The sequence below is a fragment of the Sinocyclocheilus rhinocerous genome, unplaced genomic scaffold (genome assembly GCF_001515625.1).
Source record: "Sinocyclocheilus rhinocerous isolate Xijiao unplaced genomic scaffold, SAMN03320098_v1.1 scaffold469, whole genome shotgun sequence".
Classification (NCBI taxonomy): domain Eukaryota; kingdom Metazoa; phylum Chordata; class Actinopteri; order Cypriniformes; family Cyprinidae; genus Sinocyclocheilus; species Sinocyclocheilus rhinocerous.
The window spans coordinates 1,505,206-1,523,824 of record NW_015636034.1 but is presented as its reverse complement, the minus strand read 5'-3'; the positions used below and the strand labels follow the sequence as shown (position 1 = coordinate 1,523,824).

General features: G+C 36.0%; 2 protein-coding genes across 2 annotated transcripts in view; both read right to left on the bottom strand.

Annotated features, from left to right (window-relative positions):
• The window catches only part of LOC107747594 (attractin-like), an 84,323-nt gene extending 72,409 nt beyond the window's left edge, over positions 1–11,914 (bottom strand). Inside the window, exons 1-10 of the mRNA XM_016562190.1 lie at positions 11,865–11,914; positions 11,498–11,717; positions 9,481–9,666; positions 8,986–9,234; positions 7,319–7,456; positions 7,131–7,224; positions 6,897–6,949; positions 6,566–6,660; positions 4,690–4,768; positions 4,417–4,574 (exon numbers count right to left, since the gene is read on the bottom strand). Of these exons, the coding sequence (XP_016417676.1) occupies positions 4,417–4,574; positions 4,690–4,768; positions 6,566–6,660; positions 6,897–6,949; positions 7,131–7,224; positions 7,319–7,456; positions 8,986–9,234; positions 9,481–9,666; positions 11,498–11,717; positions 11,865–11,885 (1,293 nt within the window). The 5' untranslated portion in view covers positions 11,886–11,914. The remainder of the gene's footprint in view (positions 1–4,416; positions 4,575–4,689; positions 4,769–6,565; positions 6,661–6,896; positions 6,950–7,130; positions 7,225–7,318; positions 7,457–8,985; positions 9,235–9,480; positions 9,667–11,497; positions 11,718–11,864) is intronic.
• A 191-nt stretch (positions 11,915–12,105) lies between these two features.
• Positions 12,106–18,619, bottom strand: part of LOC107747593 (attractin-like) — an 8,049-nt gene continuing 1,535 nt past the window's right edge. Inside the window, exons 2-6 of the mRNA XM_016562189.1 lie at positions 16,935–17,019; positions 14,849–15,069; positions 12,926–13,047; positions 12,668–12,806; positions 12,106–12,110 (exon numbers count right to left, since the gene is read on the bottom strand). Coding sequence (XP_016417675.1) covers positions 12,106–12,110; positions 12,668–12,806; positions 12,926–13,047; positions 14,849–15,069; positions 16,935–17,019 — 572 coding nt within the window. The remainder of the gene's footprint in view (positions 12,111–12,667; positions 12,807–12,925; positions 13,048–14,848; positions 15,070–16,934; positions 17,020–18,619) is intronic.

Genomic DNA, 18,619 nt, shown 5'->3' with positions numbered 1-18,619 from the left:
AACTAGTGGCGGATTTCTTTCAAAATTCTTACAGACCTTTAGGGCCATGAGTCGAACATGCCCACCAAGTTTCGTTCCGATCGGCCTCACTTAACCTTGTCTAATAGGTGCTCAAACTTCACTGGCCGATGGCGGCCATGTTTTTTGAGATACGCCAATGTCCTCATAGACCCTTATGGCACATTGGACAAAGACACTGCATACCAATTTTCAGGTCAATTGGACTAACTCTTGTGTAGTTATAGCTGTTTTTATGTTTTTTCCATCTTATAGCGCCACCAAGTGGCAGAGCTGCGCAAGATTGAGCTCATACACATGTGTACCGAGTTTGGTGGAGATATCTCATTCCGTTCATGAGTTATAGCCATTTTAGTAAAAATGGCCCCTCCCCTTACAAACATTTCTAGTCGAAATATAAACTTTTTTTTGATAATTATTGATATTCACTGTCCAGAGAATATTTCTCCAGTGGTTTGGTTCCGATCAGGCAAAAAACCTAAGACTAGTTAGCAAAAGCATGTTTTGGACATAGTTCAAATTTGCGGAAAAACATGACCTCCAGGACCCAAAATCACAAGGGGGGGGGGTCACGCGTTTTTGATCGCTGTAGCACCTCCTATTGGCCAATTGTGCTGAGTCTTTAATAGGTTCTCCCCAAATTGAGGTCTACCATCTGGCCAAGTTTCAAGTCTCTAGGACTTATGGTTTGGTCTGCACAATCAGTTTTACGGCGGAATAATAATAATAATAATAATAAAAATCCTAACAATTACAATAGGGTTTCAGCACTGCGTGCTTGAACCCATAATAATTGTTATTTCAACAGTATGGAAGCCCATTCCCGCCACTTTGAGAAAAAATATAATTCTGTACGTCATAATTTCTCGTAATTATGACTTAGTTTCTCATTATATTGAGAAACGTTCTCATAATAACGACTTACTATGTCATAATAATGAGAAACTTTCTTGTAATTATGCCTTAGTATATAATTATGAGTTAATATATTATAATACTCAGGGGATAAAATCTCATAACGAGAAACTTTCTCGAAATAATGAGAAATTTTCTCATTAATGACTTAACATCTCGAAATAATGAGAAATTTTCTCATAAATGATTTAACATCTCGAAATAATGAGAAACTTTCTCGAAATAATGACTTATTTTCTCGTTTAATAGGTTCTCCCCAAATTGAGGTCTACCATCTGGCCAAGTTTCAAGTCTCTAGGACTTATGGTTTGGTCTGCACAATCAGTTTTACGGCGGAATAATAATAATAATAATAATAAAAATCCTAACAATTACAATAGGGTTTCAGCACTGCGTGCTTGAACCCCTAATAATTGTTATTTCAACAGTATGGAAGCCCATTCCTGCCACTTTGAGAAAAAATATAATTCTGTACGTCATAATTTCTCGTAATTATGACTTAGTTTCTCATTATATTGAGAAACGTTCTCATAATAACGACTTACTATGTCATAATAATGAGAAACTTTCTTGTAATTATGCCTTAGTATATAATTATGAGTTAATATATTATAATACTCAGGGGATAAAATCTCATAACGAGAAACTTTCTCGAAATAATAATGAGAAATTTTCTCATTGACTTAACATCTCGAAATAATGAGAAATTTTCTCATAAATGACTTAACATCTCGAAATAACGAGAAACTTTCTCGAAGTAATGAGAAACTTTCTCGAAATAATGACTTATTTTCTCGGAATAATGAATTAATCCATGCATGCGCAATGTAACGTTAGCGACATCTGTTGGTCAAAGCCATGCAGGAACACCGCAAACATTTGTTCTGTAGTCTAAAGTGTATAATCTGTCATTAATTAACGATTTCAGATAAATTATCTGCATGTGATCTTGTTAATTCGTAGCACCTACCAACAAGTTACTCTGCCAGACAATGATAGATCATGGCTTCAAACAGATATAGAGGAACATATTCCAACAAAAATCACACACATTTTATGAAGAAATGAATGCCATTACACATATAAACTTAATGAATAGATGTTCATTTCGATGATTTGTTAGTTTTATTAGCTGTCACTTTCATGCATCACATGCATAGGCCCACAATGGTTATACAGTAGCCCAATCTCATCTCACTAGCACAAAGCGTAGTTGTTCGTTACCACGGCAACCATTTGGTCTTCAGCATCCCACACCACGCCTTGCAGGACATGTGAACGTGAAAAATGCTTAAAGTGGCTTAAAGTACAATGACCAATTCAGGATACAATATTATTGATCATGCATAAAGGCAAGCATAAGAGCCCAGAATCTGAACGCAACACCCAAAGTTGCACGTTAAGCGTTTTCCTATAGAAAACAGTTATAGAATAAGCGTTGCAGTTTTGCATTGCATTCATATTTTGGGTCCAGCTGAATGCCTGTATACAGTATGCATGATCATTAAGTTGCGTACTGAATTTGCTTCAGTCTGTCTTTGTACTTCAAGCCACGTTAAGCTTTTTTCACGTTAAGCATTTGTCCTGCAAGAAGCGGGACGCTGAAGACCAAGACTAAGCGGTTGCCTTGGTAACGAACAACGATGCTTTGTGCTTTTGAAATGAGATGGCTTACTGTATGAACATTGTATGCATGTGATGCATGAAAGGGACAGCTAATAAAACTAATAAATCATCGAAATAAACATCTATTAATTAAGTTTATATGTGTAATGACTTCCATTTCTTCATAAAATCTTCATAAAAGGGATTCTTAACTGAAATATTAGTCTGGAATGTTTGAAGCCATGAACTATCTGGCAGAGTAACTTGGTAAGTGATACAAATTAACAAGACTACATGCAGATAATTGATCTGAAATCGTTATTTAATTACAGATTATACACTTTAGATTACAGAACAAAGCAATGTTTGCTGTGTTCCTGCATGGCTTTGACCAACAGATGTCACTAGTGTGCCGTCACTTGCACTGCGCATGCGTGGATTAAGTCATTATTTCGAGAAAGTTTCTCATTATTTCGAGAGTTTCTCATTATTTCGAGAAATTTTCTCAATATTTCGAGAAATTAAGTCATTATTTCAAGAAAGTTTCTCATTATTTCAAGAAAGTTTCTCATTATTTCGAGAAAGTTTCTCAATATAATGAGATACTAAGTCATAATTATGAGAAACTTTCTCATTATTATGACTTAAAGAAATCATATTTTTTTCTCAACTGTGGCAGAAATGGGCTTCCATTCAACAGTATTTAGATACAGTGGCAGCATTTGTTGTACTGTTTACAGTAATGATTATTTTACACCAATTAAAAACGTAAAAATGCAAACACAAAGTCAAATGTCTGGATCCATTTTGGTATTATTAAGAATTTGAAGGTAAATGAACTTCACAATCATGTGATTCTTAATAAAAAAGGTCTTCATGCTAAATTTTTGATTTGGGGTTGATATGTGACCTGTAAATGTTTTCATGAAGCTCAACCAAATTCTGCTTTTAAATCACATTCTCACACAGAAACTCGACACATGAACGCTCCTACTATACTCTTGTTTAGATTCACACGCTTCCATTCCGCTGGCCAAAAACTACACAGGCCGCACAGACTCTTTGACCACAGGCAAAACGAAAACAAGAGCCAGAAACAGAAGGCTGGAATTGTGCCTCTTCTGAACTTTCTGATCTCTCTGATTCTCTTATTCCTCTCAGGCTCTTCCCTCAGTCTCTCTCTCAAAGAGCCATGTGTTTCAACTTAACATTCCTCCTGACACTCTCAGTCTCAGCCTGCCATGTTTACAGAGCAGGTTTCGAGCGCTGCGTTTTTCTCCAGCCCAATCCCTCTCGTCGTTCTCCTCTAAACGCCTGACAACAACCCCTCTGTCCTCCAGAGCTACCATGGCACAAGCCCTCCCACCCGCAATCGTGCTCGGATCCACACATGCAATCCCTGTTAGACGAAACATGGCAGCCAAAAATCAGCTAGAGGCGAAAGGCGAACAAGAGAGACGATAAGGGCGTTACCTGTGTGAAATTCACCCTTTCTCCATGAGCTGAGGAGAGAACGTGCTCTAGAACAGCGGACGGAGAATCAAACTAAACTCTGAGTTTCAGCGTCCTAGCACAGGAGGGTAAGTTAGATCACTTTCCAAAGCAAAGGAAGAGAGGAGGGGGAAAGGAAAAGAGGAGGAGAAGAGATGAGAAGAGGGAGGGAAAGGAAAGCTCTGCCAAATCATTTTCAGACCAGACAGAAAAGGCCAAAGATATATGAGAAAGAATAAAAGGACACGGCCTCTGTGAATTTACAGATAAGATAGCAAAACAAAACACAAAGACCCTCGCTGATGTTTAAATAGCGCTCATACACACAGACGTGATATTTTTCTCTATGTACATCACCGGACTCAATAATGTGCGGACTCTTCTCACCTGGATTTTGACTGGCCAGGTAAAGTTGCTGACATACACGTAGAAGGTAATGTTGGCATTGCTACGGAAATCAAACTTCTCATTGGAGAAACTGTCTTTGAATTCCTTTATGTTGCTGCGGGAGACTATAGGGATTTCCTCACCAGCTTGAGTCCCAGCTGCTCAGAAAGGAAGAAATGCAGGGTTACAGGAAGGAAGAGAGTTTCAGCTGCACACACAGCACATTTATGATGTGCTTAAAATATATGTTTAACACATGTCGGGGCTCCATACCTGCAAAGCTGGTTGCCCATGTGATGTTGAGGTTAAAGTTTTTTGAGGCATTAATAAACATGTCCAGGTCTCGATTTTGCTGCAAGAGAAATCCAAAAAAACATTCAGACGGAAAAATGACAGTATATGAAATATTCAAAGAAAAATATACAACTTCTCAAATTTATTATATAAGCCAAAATGTCCACAAACTGCTGTAGCTTTTATACGATGGCATATCAGCAGTATGATTTAAAGCATAATCTACTTTCCAAACTGATGCTTATCTAAATTTATGCATCACATAAAATGTGTCTTCTGTTTGAGTCTCGCTTTTAACTCAACTCAAGAACAAAATGAAATGATAAAATCCCTTTTATTACACAAGTCACTAGATTATATAAAAATAGACATTAATAGACGCTATAGACATTAATAGACGCTTGTGTAATATTTAAAATATTTTGATGGCGAATTTCTTGCAAATATAACAACACTGTTGTTCCAAATTTTTAATGTTTTTGAAAGATCTCTGCAAAGGCTGCGTTTATTTAATCAAAAATGCAAACTATGTGTCACAAATCTTCAAAATTTCGAGACGGACCTCACTGAAAGTACATAAGGCATGGTCTATGGCAGTTAACAAACTTTTCTATCGTTTTTCTACTCAATTTTAATTAAAAGGCACTTATTATGCAAAATTCACTTTTATATGTTGTTTGAACATCAATGCATGCTGGCAGTGTGTGTACACAACCACCCTATAATGGTAAAATTCCACCTGCTCTTTTTTTATCCCCATAAATCATAAGCAGTGTCTCAGAACAAGCCATTTGCAGAGTCTGTAAAAAGTGACGTCACATTTTACAAGCCCCGCCCACAACTGTTGATGGACACTGCTGTATTAGCAGAAACCCCACCCTGAGTGAGCCGCGCACAATCCGCCATGTTTATCTTCACACTAGAGCATTTAAAAGCAGCATTCAAGTAAGAAATGTCATCTTATTAGAGCTACAGAAATCATTCAAGAGCAGTGAGTGATTTTCTTTTTTTATTTAGTTTGGGTCATATTAACAGCATAGACAGCAGCAGGTACTGTATATTACGCTGCTGTCACTTAATACACAGATCTAACATAAACATGCAATTTCTTTCCCAGCAGTTTGCCTTCACAGACATGAGCAACTGTGTTTTTGTAACTTGTGTGTTTTTAACATAAACTTGTGTGTATTTGACAGTTTAAGTCGTGCTTCGGATGTGTGCGTATATCAAAAGTTTAAACTGATATGGCTTTAAAACGCATGATTTTAGCGCGATAGACATGATAATCAAAACCTAACAGATGTTTTGTTTTGGCAGAGTACCTAAGGTACAAGCTGTAAAGGCACAGCCCTATTCTGGAAAAGGGGGCGGTGAGCTGCAGCTCATGTGCATTTAAAGATATAGGCACGAAAACAGCGTGTTTCTGCTTCCACTCAAAATAGGCAATTTCAAAATGATCTAATAAATGATCTGTGGGGTATTTTGAGCTGAAACTTCACAGACATTCTGGGGACACATGAGACTTATATTACATCTTGTAAAAAGGGACATAATAGGTGCACTTTAAGAATGCGTCCTTGGTAAACCCCCTTAATGCTGTATTGTTTCCTCTGTTCAACAGTGAATTGCTGAATACATTTATGAAAAAAAAGCTTTATGGATAACAGTAACATCAGACGTCCAACTGCATGTCAATCAAATTAGTTCACTATTTGATCATATCAAGGTTTGTTGTGTTTGTAAATCAAGGTAAACTGTCAGCCTTGGTTTATTGACACCTAGTTGACCATGACTCCACAAGAAAAAAGAAAAAAAAAGTACTTTTGAACAGTAAAGTCTTTTCAGCGTAACACACCTCATCTGGAGTTGCCACAAAGTTGATGGCAGTGTAGTAGCGGTCGTCCTCCTGAGACAAACTGAAGGTAAACTGGTAATCTATCAGCAGAGTGTCTGTGCGTCAGAGATAAAGATAGAGTTGTGTGTGAGAGGAAGAGGAGAAAAGGTAATATTGAAAAACTATATACTTAAAATCTGGATATTTTCCCAGATTGACTGACACATGCGCAGGTTTGTGTTTTCTGTCTGATTTAGTCAGGTAAGGACAAAACGACTAGTTCTGAAAATGACTAAATTACTCAAATAGCCACAATATGAACAGTCATCAGCCGCTGCATTGACATACTCACAATAACACGTTCCCTTCAGAGGGTTGCCCTGGTAACGGTTCTCTACCTCACACCTGAGGGACAGAACGAAACAAAAGCCCAGAGTGAAAATGAGTAGAATTATAAAGAACAGAGTTTGATATAGAGAAGATAACGATAAGCTATCCGTCGTACATTTGACAAATTACTTCTAATGGCAAAGCAGAGAAAACCTCACAAGACTGAGGCAGAACGAGTGTGAGAGCGCACACTTACAAATGGCAGCGGTCTCCTTTGATGCCTTTGGTGGTACAGAAGCATTTGCCATTGTTAGAGTTACACATGCTGGCATGGCCGTTGCACTTACAAGCTGCAAATGACCAACACACACATACAGTTAAGACCCTATCAAACCGGCAGCAGAAGTCAACTGTATTTTGGCCTGGGCTTGTGTTTAGACTTACGTTGACAGCTGCCCCCGTTTGTGGGATCGCCATAGTAACCGGAGATACAGCTCTCGCACTGTTTGCCTGTGGTGAGGTCCTCGCATCTCTCACACACGCTCTCATTGATACAAGAGCTGTGTCCATTACACTGGCACGCTGCATGAGAGAGGAACAAACAGAACAATTTAAGGAAACCGATGATCAGTACTATGCAGTAAAATGCAAACAGTATCTAAAGTAAAACTGAGATAGAAGTAGTTACAAACAGAGCCAGAGCAATATATCTATAAAAAGCTGTATTTGTCAGCTATGTAATGATTCAATATACACTGTGATAATTACATTCTCTCTAAAATGGCTTTTAAAGGTTATTCAACATCCACAATAGTCACAATCTTTAACTTAAGAAATAAAAGTAAAAATTATCAACACGTTTTACACAATGTTGGTTTTAAACCAATTATATTTAACAATTTTAATTTACATTCTTTTAAATAATATATCAAAATAACAAACTAATTTGTTTTAGATTGAGACTTTTATAGTAGTACAATTACAATTTAAATTTTTTTTTTATTATTTATGAAAGAAGGCTGCATTTATTTTATCAAAACAGCAAAAATAGTAATATGTTGAAATATTATTACAATTTTAAATAAATGGTTTCTATTTTAATATATTTTAAAATGTATTGTATTCCTGAAATGGCATTACTGATTACTCCACTCTGTAATGTCACATTAACCGTTAGAAATTATTCCAAAATGCTGAAATATGTCTTATTATAATCAATGTTGAAAACACTTGTGCTGTATAATACTTCTGTGGAAACGGTGATGCATTTTTCAGGATTCTTTCAATAGACAGATTAACCAAATAAAAAGCACTGCAATATTCACAATTAGGGCTGCATTAATGATTATTTTGGTAATCGAGTAATCCGTCGATTATTCTGACGATTAATTGAGTAATCGGATAATTATAATTTTTTTTTTGTCATAATAAAAATAGACCGAAGCTTAAAATACAAATATAATAGCAATGAGCCAATAATAATTAGTAGGGCTTTCGTGATTCGTCTATTTTATTCGACTATTCAATTTTTTTAAATCCTCGACTTCATTTTGCTTGCGTCAACTAACCGGCAAAATACCGGAAGTGGCGCATTTCACAGACGAGAATGTATAAAACACATGTAACACGCTTCACACATGTAATTGATAATAGTTAGTGTGGATCATCATTTACTATTAATGGAGCCGTACCTAACCTACATGCATGTAAATAAAGCGCATATATATTAAACCTGAATTGCCTGTTTATTTAATTCAATCATAATGTTTGAACTCACAATAGCACTATGCTTTATTATGATTTTTAATGGGTTTAACATATCATGCAGCCTTGAAAAACGGTCTAATAATGCGTTTCATGGATTCTCGTCCATGGGACGCTCCACTTCACGGACAAAATGAAATCAAGGACCTTTTAAAATCAAGTACTCAAACGGAAACAAGGAATTGTGACAGCCCTATTCACAATGTTGCTTAATTTTATATATGCTTTAAGTATATCAGCGTCAAAGAGACATTTTGAAACCCAATTCAATTTAGCATCACTATATTCATAACATTTCATAAACTCGACCAATGTAGAACAATTTAGAAAAGTGAGATGAGTTTTACCTGGGCACTGGATGAAGGACCAGTTGTAGCTGCCCTCTAGTGGGCACAAGCTCACATTCAGCATTGGCTGAGGGGCGGCAAAGAGGGAGGGGCCTGAAGAGGAAGGGGCGTGGAACAGTGTTTGGATTGGACCGCGGTAAGAGCCCTCTATACACTGGCCCCGTCCTGTATTGCTGGGATCAGTGCACCACCCACACCCAGGCTGGTCCAAACAGTGACCACAGGTCTTGTAGCCAGAACAGTTCTCCGCTACAATAAAAACACACATCCATTTATAACAGGGGTCATGCAGTGCAATCACCTCAAACTGAACCCTTGACAGTAAAGTTATTATTAGCATATTAATCTGAATTGATTTTATGTCCGTTGTAAAACTGCTTTGTCCATTACAAGTCAATAAACAGGAGACGTGCTAATGTTCAATCTTCGATTTACAAAGAGAAAACAAGACACAGGCTGCCAGGCATGAATCCACTAAAAGAAAGCCAGACATACGTGGGCAGCTGTTCATGGTGTACCACTCCATGCACTGGCCGTAGGGGAAGGACGCTACATAAGCATTAGAGTCCACGCACTGCCTCATGTTACTGCACCACATGCACTCTGAGCTCCCACTGGTGCACTCACTACAGGAAGAGCGCAGGGCACAGGGCGTCCGACACTGCTTCACACTGTGGTTCGCTGCAGGAACAGAGAGAGAGACAGAGAAACAGAATGAAAGAAAAGACACATGAGTGAGAAAAGAGGGAAGTGCATTAAAAAAGTCCTTTAAAGATTCTCATATCAATAAGCAACAGAAAAATAAGGTTCAAATTATTATTTTTTTAAATAAGGGGCAATAACAGATTTATAAATGATTTAAGGTTAAAAAAAAGGTAAGAAAAAAAATATCTGTGTAATATAATAACAGGTTTTTTCAATAACTGATAACAACTGGCAATATATAATAAAATAAAATATGATTTAATAAAGGAAAATATATAAAATAAAAACTATTATAATATATTTAAAAACTGTGATTTATAATATAATATAATATAATATAATATAGTAATTCCTGTTTAAATATTAATTAACTAATTATTTGATAAATTCCTGGTTTAAAATATATTATATTAAATTTTATTTGATATATTTTCATTTTTGATTATATTTTATTTTACTGTATATTGCCTATTGGCATCAGTTATTTAAAAATCTGTTATTATATTTTACATTTCTGTTAAAAAATCTATTTATAAAATATAAATTATTATAAAAAACCTAACAAAATAATTAAATGTAATTAAATGTAAGTAAATATATAAAATATAAAAAATAAAAATCTAGTATATTTCAAAAACATTAATTTATAACATCAACAACAATAATATAATAACAATTAGTGGTCGACCGATATTGTTTTTTTGACAGCCGATGCCGATATCTTGGAAAGCAGGGTGGCCGATAGCCGATATAATTGTTTTTCTGTTTCTGCTGTAAAGTTTTCTGCTGTAAAGTGGCCAGTCAATGAATTGCAGTTTTAGTCACTTCCGTGTTGGTTTCACGAGAGAGAGCGGAAGGTTGCCGCTTGACTGTAACCAACAGAGCACTCAGTATTCTGGGCAGTTTGTGTGCATTGGGAATCATATTTTTTCAAATAAAGCCAAGGTAACGCTCATTTTACATTCAGCACACAGTGAAAATGACATGAATATTACAGTGGGCAAATGCATAAAGCGCAGCATAATTTGAAATCACGAATTTAATGTTTAAAGCATTCAATTTGCACGGACCGAAAGTCACACAGAGAACAAGCGATCATGCAGGTCACGTGCATACTTCACAAGATCTCACAACTGGATTCGACTAAGTTTGCAAGGTTTGTGAAATTAAATTTTCATTAACCATTCAAAGATTTGTTTAAATGATGTAAATGCGTATTTGCTGAATGCAAATAAAAGTATTATAATGTTTGCCTTTCTATTACTAATAATATAAAAGCAATCTTTATAATACATTTTGTATACATTTTAATTCCTTTGTTTAATAGTGCTATCGGATTATTAGACAGACATCTATCCGTATTAGACAGAACTGTTAACGACGACGGCGAACAAGAGGGAGAATGTGAGCACTGTGTCTGTGCCTCGAACGCATCGGCCAAACAGAAAAACTTATCGGCCGATGCCGATATTTGAAAAATGCCAAATATCGGCCGAGGCGATATATCGGTCGACCACTAATAACAATAATATTATACAGTGTAATATAACATCATTTACCATTTAATATAATATCATAATATATCATCTTTTTTAAAAACAGGAAATGATACAAAATATTAAAAGCATAATGAACTAAAATATCATTTAAAACAGGAATTTATAATATAATATAATATAATATAATATATTTCTGAAAACAGGAAATTGCACATTTGCACATTAATCATTGACATGATTTAGAGTTTTCTGTTAATAAGGCAAGTGAGCACTGGTCAATGTTGTGTGTGTATGTGCATCTTTCTCACTTGGTCGTTCACACAGACTCCCATTAACAGAGTCGACGCAGGTTGCCGCCTTCAGGCCATTAAAAGTGGGCTCAGCCAGGTACCCACAAAAACCAGCGTCGCTGGGCTCGCCTGGCAACCACTGTAGCGTGGAATTGGTGAAGGGGGACATGTCCTCCCAGCACCAGTAGGAGACATTGATCTTCCTCAGACCCACCCACGGAGTGATGACTGCTTTTGACTGCAGCACACAGGACAATTCATATTCAATTCAGTTTAATGTGTGAAGAGCTTCACAAAGACTAGTGCCTTACAACCCCCAGGTAACAAAGTTGTAAAAAAACACGTCATGAACAACAAAGACTGTGAAAGTGTGCCGCAAACTCACTTGCAATGATCTGTTGTGCATCTCTTTGAGGACGAACTGGACTTTCTTCTGCGTGGGTATTCAGCACAAACCGGGCTACAAAGATATGTGAGCAGCATGAATGTACATGTTTGTATTTTTGAGAAAGCAACGTTTATGGGTGGTTAGTGAAAAAATAAATAATATTAATAATAATAATAATAATAATAATAATAAATGATAATAGTGATATTATCCTACCATACTGTCCCAATAATTGATTTTATTCTATATCACAGTTTGTGGTTCTGTTATTGTTTTTGCAATGGACTATATATAAAATATTTTTTTAAAACAGGAAATTCTATAAAATATTTAAAGTACAATATAAAATATAATGATAGAATTATAATAACAGGTTTTTAAATAACTGCCAATGCCAATAGGCAACATATGATATATGTACATAATAATATAACATAATATAATATAATATAATATAATATAATATAATATCCTAATGATAAACGGAGGCCTTTAAAAACAAATGCAAATAATAATAAAACTAATGTTATTATTATTATTATTATTATTATTATAATTCTTTATGGAGGCCTTTAACAAAAATAAATAATTAAATTAATAATAAATAATAATACAGCAACAACAGTAATAGTGATATTATTTCAATAATATTAGATATTTTATTCTATACCTGTATTATTCTGCCATTGTTTTTCCAGTGGACTATGACTAACTATGACTTTGCTCTTGAACTTCAAATAGCTTCCTATATGATTTGAAGGTCAAAAGACCAGTTAAACCACAATGTTTGTGTTTATTACCAGGGAGGGTAGTGCACTCTTGATTTCTCGTCTCCCATTGGCAGTTCTGATCTGTGGTACAACTTTTACAGCTGGTCTTCTTGCTGCACACAAAGGATGGGTTATCCTTTGGACATGCCTCATACTCCATTATCCCACCCTGCAGACCGGCAGACAGATTAGACATGTCAGAGTCCCAGTATTACAAACTCATAAACTGAAATTTGTTCTTCCACACACTTTTCTGTAAGTCACGGCATATTAAATGTGGAGTCTTACCGGGGAACTGGTGCAGTTACTATGACCAGACACACAGACCGCAGCGCACCACTGGCAGCTGTTAGTGTTTGCTGTACAGCTGTAGCAGTCTGAATACTGGTCACACTTTTCACCATCTGCATCTGGAAAGCACACACATATATTAATGCTTACAACGCCTGTGGCGGTAACTGTGTATCCAGTGATGCCACACTCTGGAACAAAAGGTAAACATACAGACAAATCTGTTGTAAGTAACTGCATATGACAGATCATTAAGAATATCTTCTATTCGGACAAGACTAGTTCATGTTTTGCAGAAATATTATCTTGATTTGGACTGAAATTAAAAAAAATAAAATTTCAAAAAAAAAAAAAAAAAAAAAAAAAAAAAAACTAGAGCAAATTACCCATCATTTCTGGCCTAACTCTGACATCCTCAAAAAAAATCGAATCCCGCTCGGTTAAGAAGGCTTGTGTTTGTGAATATTGCATGTTCACAACACTGCTTTTGCCAAATAACTAAAGCTAACATTCTCGTCGAGTGCAAATCTTCTTACTGCCTGGTGCACCATCATGGATTTAGGCCTTTTTGCCAATTTTCTGGTTAAAATAACACTTGGTGGCATAAATACTGCCTGCTGGTATCCCATAAGGCATAAAAAACTTCACATCAATAAGGAGAGCCAGCAGCCGGTTGCAATATGATGGGAAGGAAAACCCCTTAAGTTAAGAAAACTCTCAGTGATAATTCATAATTCTTAGTGATAAATTCACTATAACTTTGGGTTTTCTCAGTATAATATTTATACATTTATTTGACAATAACCATGTTTTTTCATTTATTCCTGTGATGCAAAGCTGACTTTTCAGCATCATTACTCCAGTCTTCAGTGTCACATGATCCTTCAGAAATCATTCTAATATGCAAAAAAAAAAACAACATTCTAAATATGCTAAAGCCCTGTTTACACTAGTGCATTTCATTTTAAAATGGCGTTTTAAAATGAAAACGATCCTCGTCTATACTGGCGTTTTCACTGCGTTTCAGAAACGATCTCTATCCATCACTACACAACCGAAAACGCATGTCACATGACCATTCATGCACACTGGGCATGCGTGCACTGTAAACCACTGATCTATAATAGATAAAATATAGATCAGTGGAGTAAATGTGTACACAGTTATTGTTTACACGGTCATCTTGAATGCGCAGAGCGAATGTGGGCAGCCACGCCATCGTTTTCAATAGTCTCCGTTTTGGTCCGTTTACACTGAAACGAGTTTTCAAACTAAAATGGGGTCTGCAGCGTTTTTTGAAAGTCTCTGTTTTCGAGGGTCAAAAACGGAGGAGTAGAGTAAACGACAGGCGGAACCATAGCAAAAGTTATGCGTTTTAAAACAAAAAGGGTAAACGCAGCCTAATATCCAAAAAATAAATAAATAAATAAAATCATTCTAATATGCTGATTTGCTGCTCAAGAAACATTTTTTGCTATCAATGTTGAAAATATTAGTACTGCCTGGCATTTTTTGTGGAAACGGTGATATATTTTTACAGGATTCTTTGATGTATAAAAATGTCTAACTAATAGTATTTACAGTATTTGAAATAAAAATATTTTGCAACATTATACATGTCTTTACTGTCACTTTTGATCAATTTAATGTGTCCTTGCTGAAATTCAAAGAGAATTAATTTCTTAAAAATAAAATAAAAATCTTACTAATCTCAAAATCTGAACAGTAGTGTAAATTAAATGTTTTTGCATTTAAGCGCAAGCCATTAGAATGAGACGTTTACAGGATCTCACATAAATGCAGTTAAGTGTAATGGATAAATCCAGACACTGCCACATAAGTAATAATTATAACTTAAAAACTCTGAAGAGTTCTAAAGACACACAGGAAGCAGACGTCCTCTTTGTTCCTGTCACTTACACCCTCTGGGACTGCAGGTGTTTCTCAAGCCCTCGGTGTCATGGGGTGCCGCTGCGTCCCAGGACATACAGGTGGAGGTAGTGGAGTTCCACACACACTTCACGCTGGGCACAGCCGTCACACACTCCAGCTGCTCAGAGAAAGCAGCGCAGCTCGGAGGGGTGAACCTCAGCACATCGCTGAGCATCAGGCTGTTAAAGCCTCCATACACGTACATCACCCTGACACACACGCACAAAAACAGACAGAGATTAACCTCGAGTATCTCCGAAAGAACGAGAGAGGACAGGGAGAGGTATGAAGGGTGAGGAAGAAGCGGGCAGTGCGAATGAGGAAGAACATGAAAAGGAAGTTAGGAGTGATGAATAAAGCGCATGAGACTGACAAGTCAAACAGCAAAAGCAGTGTTGTGGCACAGCTCCCCACAGAGGGGTCACTCAGTGCTCATAGCGGCGCTGACAATGACGCTGGGAATTATGGGTAAGAATACAGATCACAGTCAAAATCTCACAGGAGAAAGTCTTCTGTGTGGATAAGTGCAGTTAGAAGACTGTGTTTGTTAAGCTGGCAAACTGAAGCACTAATAATGAGACGTGTTATTTATGGATAATGATTCTGCTTTATGAATTCATTTGACTAATCCGTATGGAAGGAAATTACAGGCAGATTTAAATATAGACTTCATATTTACCACAACACTGTTCAAACATCACAGAAATAGAAACACTTTTAAAAAGGAACAGGACTCATTACAATGTAAGCGTTAGTGGCATGCTGTCAGTTATCGGAGGAAATAATTTTGACTCAGTTTGTAACAAATCAAACAGCTTGTTTACAGTTTGTATGACAAGTTTACCGGAGTGTTTAAAAGCAAAAATATGATGTTCTTATTTTTTTTAATAACTTAAATGAATTATTCAGTGCAAATGGTTAGCATTTGAGCTGTAAATCAATTTTTTGAAGTGGGTTTGAACAATGTAAGCGTTAGTGGCATGCTGTCAGTTATCGGAGGAAATAATTTTGACTCAGTTTGTAACAAATCAAACAGCTTGTTTACAGTTTGTATGACAAGTTTACCGGAGTGTTTAAAAGCAAAAATATGATGTTCTTATTTTTTTTAATAACTTGAATTATTCAGTGCAAATGGTTAGCATTTGAGCTGTAAATCAATTTTTTGAAGTGGGTTTGGTTTCTAGGCAGATGAACTTTTGGTTATGCGATATCCAAATGCAACCTGGCTACGTTCCTCCCTGGTGATTTTTCATAAAATCTTTCCCATAGGTGTAGTATAAAGTATAGGTTTACATGGTCATAATTTAAATTTAAAGACCTATTTTACATAGACAAGGCAAAAAGTAATTCTATCACACTTGAAAAAAATTTAAGTGTATAGCTTTTACAGTATTTCAGTTAATGTACATTAATGCAACATAGACTTCCTTTGAAAGTGTATTATTGTAAAAAAAAAAAAATTCATTCGATTGTAGAAATTGAGGTATGGGTCTAATATATTCTCGGTGGTATTCAAAAGCATGCCACAAATATCAGTAGAGTTCAAAGTTATGCTACAGTTTAAAAGTTTAGTTCAAAATTGTCACTATTGTTAAATAGTGAAAAGTGAACATAGTAGTATTGTGAAATATTATTACAATTTAAAATAACTGTTTTTCATTTTAATAGATTTGAAAATTTATTCCTGTGATGTTATTAATGTAATTAAATGTAATGTACATATTATTATAATAACAATAAATTATGCATAATTACATGCAAGTAACCCTAATCCAAACCCTAACCATATAGTAAGTACATGTAGCTAATTAATATTACTCCGTACTTAAATATATAATTACACTGTGACAAGGACACAAAATAAAATGTCAACAATTTTTCATTGTAAATGTCTTTACGGTCACTTCCTTGCCGAATAAATGTATACATTTCTTTAAAAATAACTAAATAAATAAAACTTACAAACACCAAACTTCAGAACGGTAGTGTATATCATCCTAACTATTCATTTAATCCAAAACAAGTGCGACTGGATATTTTCACATACTGAGCACATATAAAGCATTGAGATTACCCAGTGTGATACACGGCTGAGTGGCCAAAACGGTTGACATCATGGTGAAGATCTGGATTGGGCAGAACAGTCCACTCATCACAAGCTAGAAAAGAGAAAATGGCAGACAAAGTGAATCTCAGCCAGTGCTGCCAGAATACGTTTAAGAGACGTCAGTATAGAGAAGACAGAGCTCATGAATATTAATGAACTAAGACTAATCGTTGCTCAGTAATCTCCACTTACATTACCCAATTAATATTCATAAGTCCAACCTTCACATAAATTGATGACCTGTGCAGATGTGCAGGGGCTATTAGGCACCTTTACTTGCACTCTAAAACTACATAACATTTTAATAACACGCAATATGGGATAAAACTGAATGCTCCCAGTTCCCTGCATCTTTCTCGGCATGGTTTGTAAAATGAGCTCTTTGCATTTTCTGAGCTGACCCTTAATATCAAATCATCTCTTTCCTAGATGTTAAATAGAAGGAGTTAGTGGTTAATCTAACAGGAGTAAGAGAAGCATGAAGAGAAATGACTGCTATTAGCGCAGAATGTGTGACAAGTCACTGCCCCCTGCTGGCAAACTCTCTGACAAATCGAATTCAGCATCCCGGTGTGGGCCAGTGTAATTGAGTTCAGCTTATAAGGACAGAGCAATTACCCTCAGGGCCAAGACAGGCCTCTACTTAATTACAGATTACCACAGCACTAGTCTGAATCTCAAAAGAGAAGTTGGCATGGGAAGAACAAGAGAAAGGAATTTAGAAGTGGAGTGAAATACAATGATAAACAAGCAAACGCAGACACTTCTGATGTGTTTTGAAGCTTCCGGTGTATTATGCAAGCACTACAAACTCCTCAAAGATGCTCTAAATTTCTACCCGCGCATCATATTCTCACATTCGAGAGCCGCCATATTCAAGTGCTTGTAGTGCGTCTATTCTGACATCATAGCATCCCTCATTATCTAAATGAAAAGCGAGATAATAGCACCAGACAGGCATTTGTAATCTCCGATCCCTGGAGATTACAAAACTCAAATGTGTCACTCATGAAATAATGGCTTCAAGATCACACATCCTTCTGCAAGAAGCCCCCCTGATGAGTGTATTTCGGTCTCTGATGGCTTGCTGCTACACGCACAGAAATCCAATTACGGTTTCTGTGTGAGTGTCTCTTCTGCTGTTCAGTATTGTGAAAGACAGAGATATTATACAGATATATGATGCCATTTGTAAAAGAGGATGCAGTAAGTGAAAGATTTATAATGTAAAAAGTTCTAAAAAGTAGGCAAATGACGGTTAAAAAAAACAAAAAAAAAAACACTACATAATCATATAATATAGTTATTTTGCTGGAAGGTGTATTACATTCTTTACTTCTAATTTAAAAAACTTGATGGAAGCAATATAAAAGTATCACAAATGAATTACGTTTTAAAGGGGTCCTATTATGCTTTTTCACTTTTTCAACTTCAGTTAGTCTGTAATGTTGCTGTTTGAGCATAAAAAAAGATCTGCAAAGTTACAAAGCTCTAAGTCCACTTCAAAAGGAGATATTTTATTTAACAGAAATCACTTTTCAAAAACTACAACGAACGACTCGTTTGGACTACAACGCATATTTTCCGGGATTTGTGATATCACAAAGATCGACGAATGGGACGAGACATTGTTGAGCTGCACTAGAGAAGGC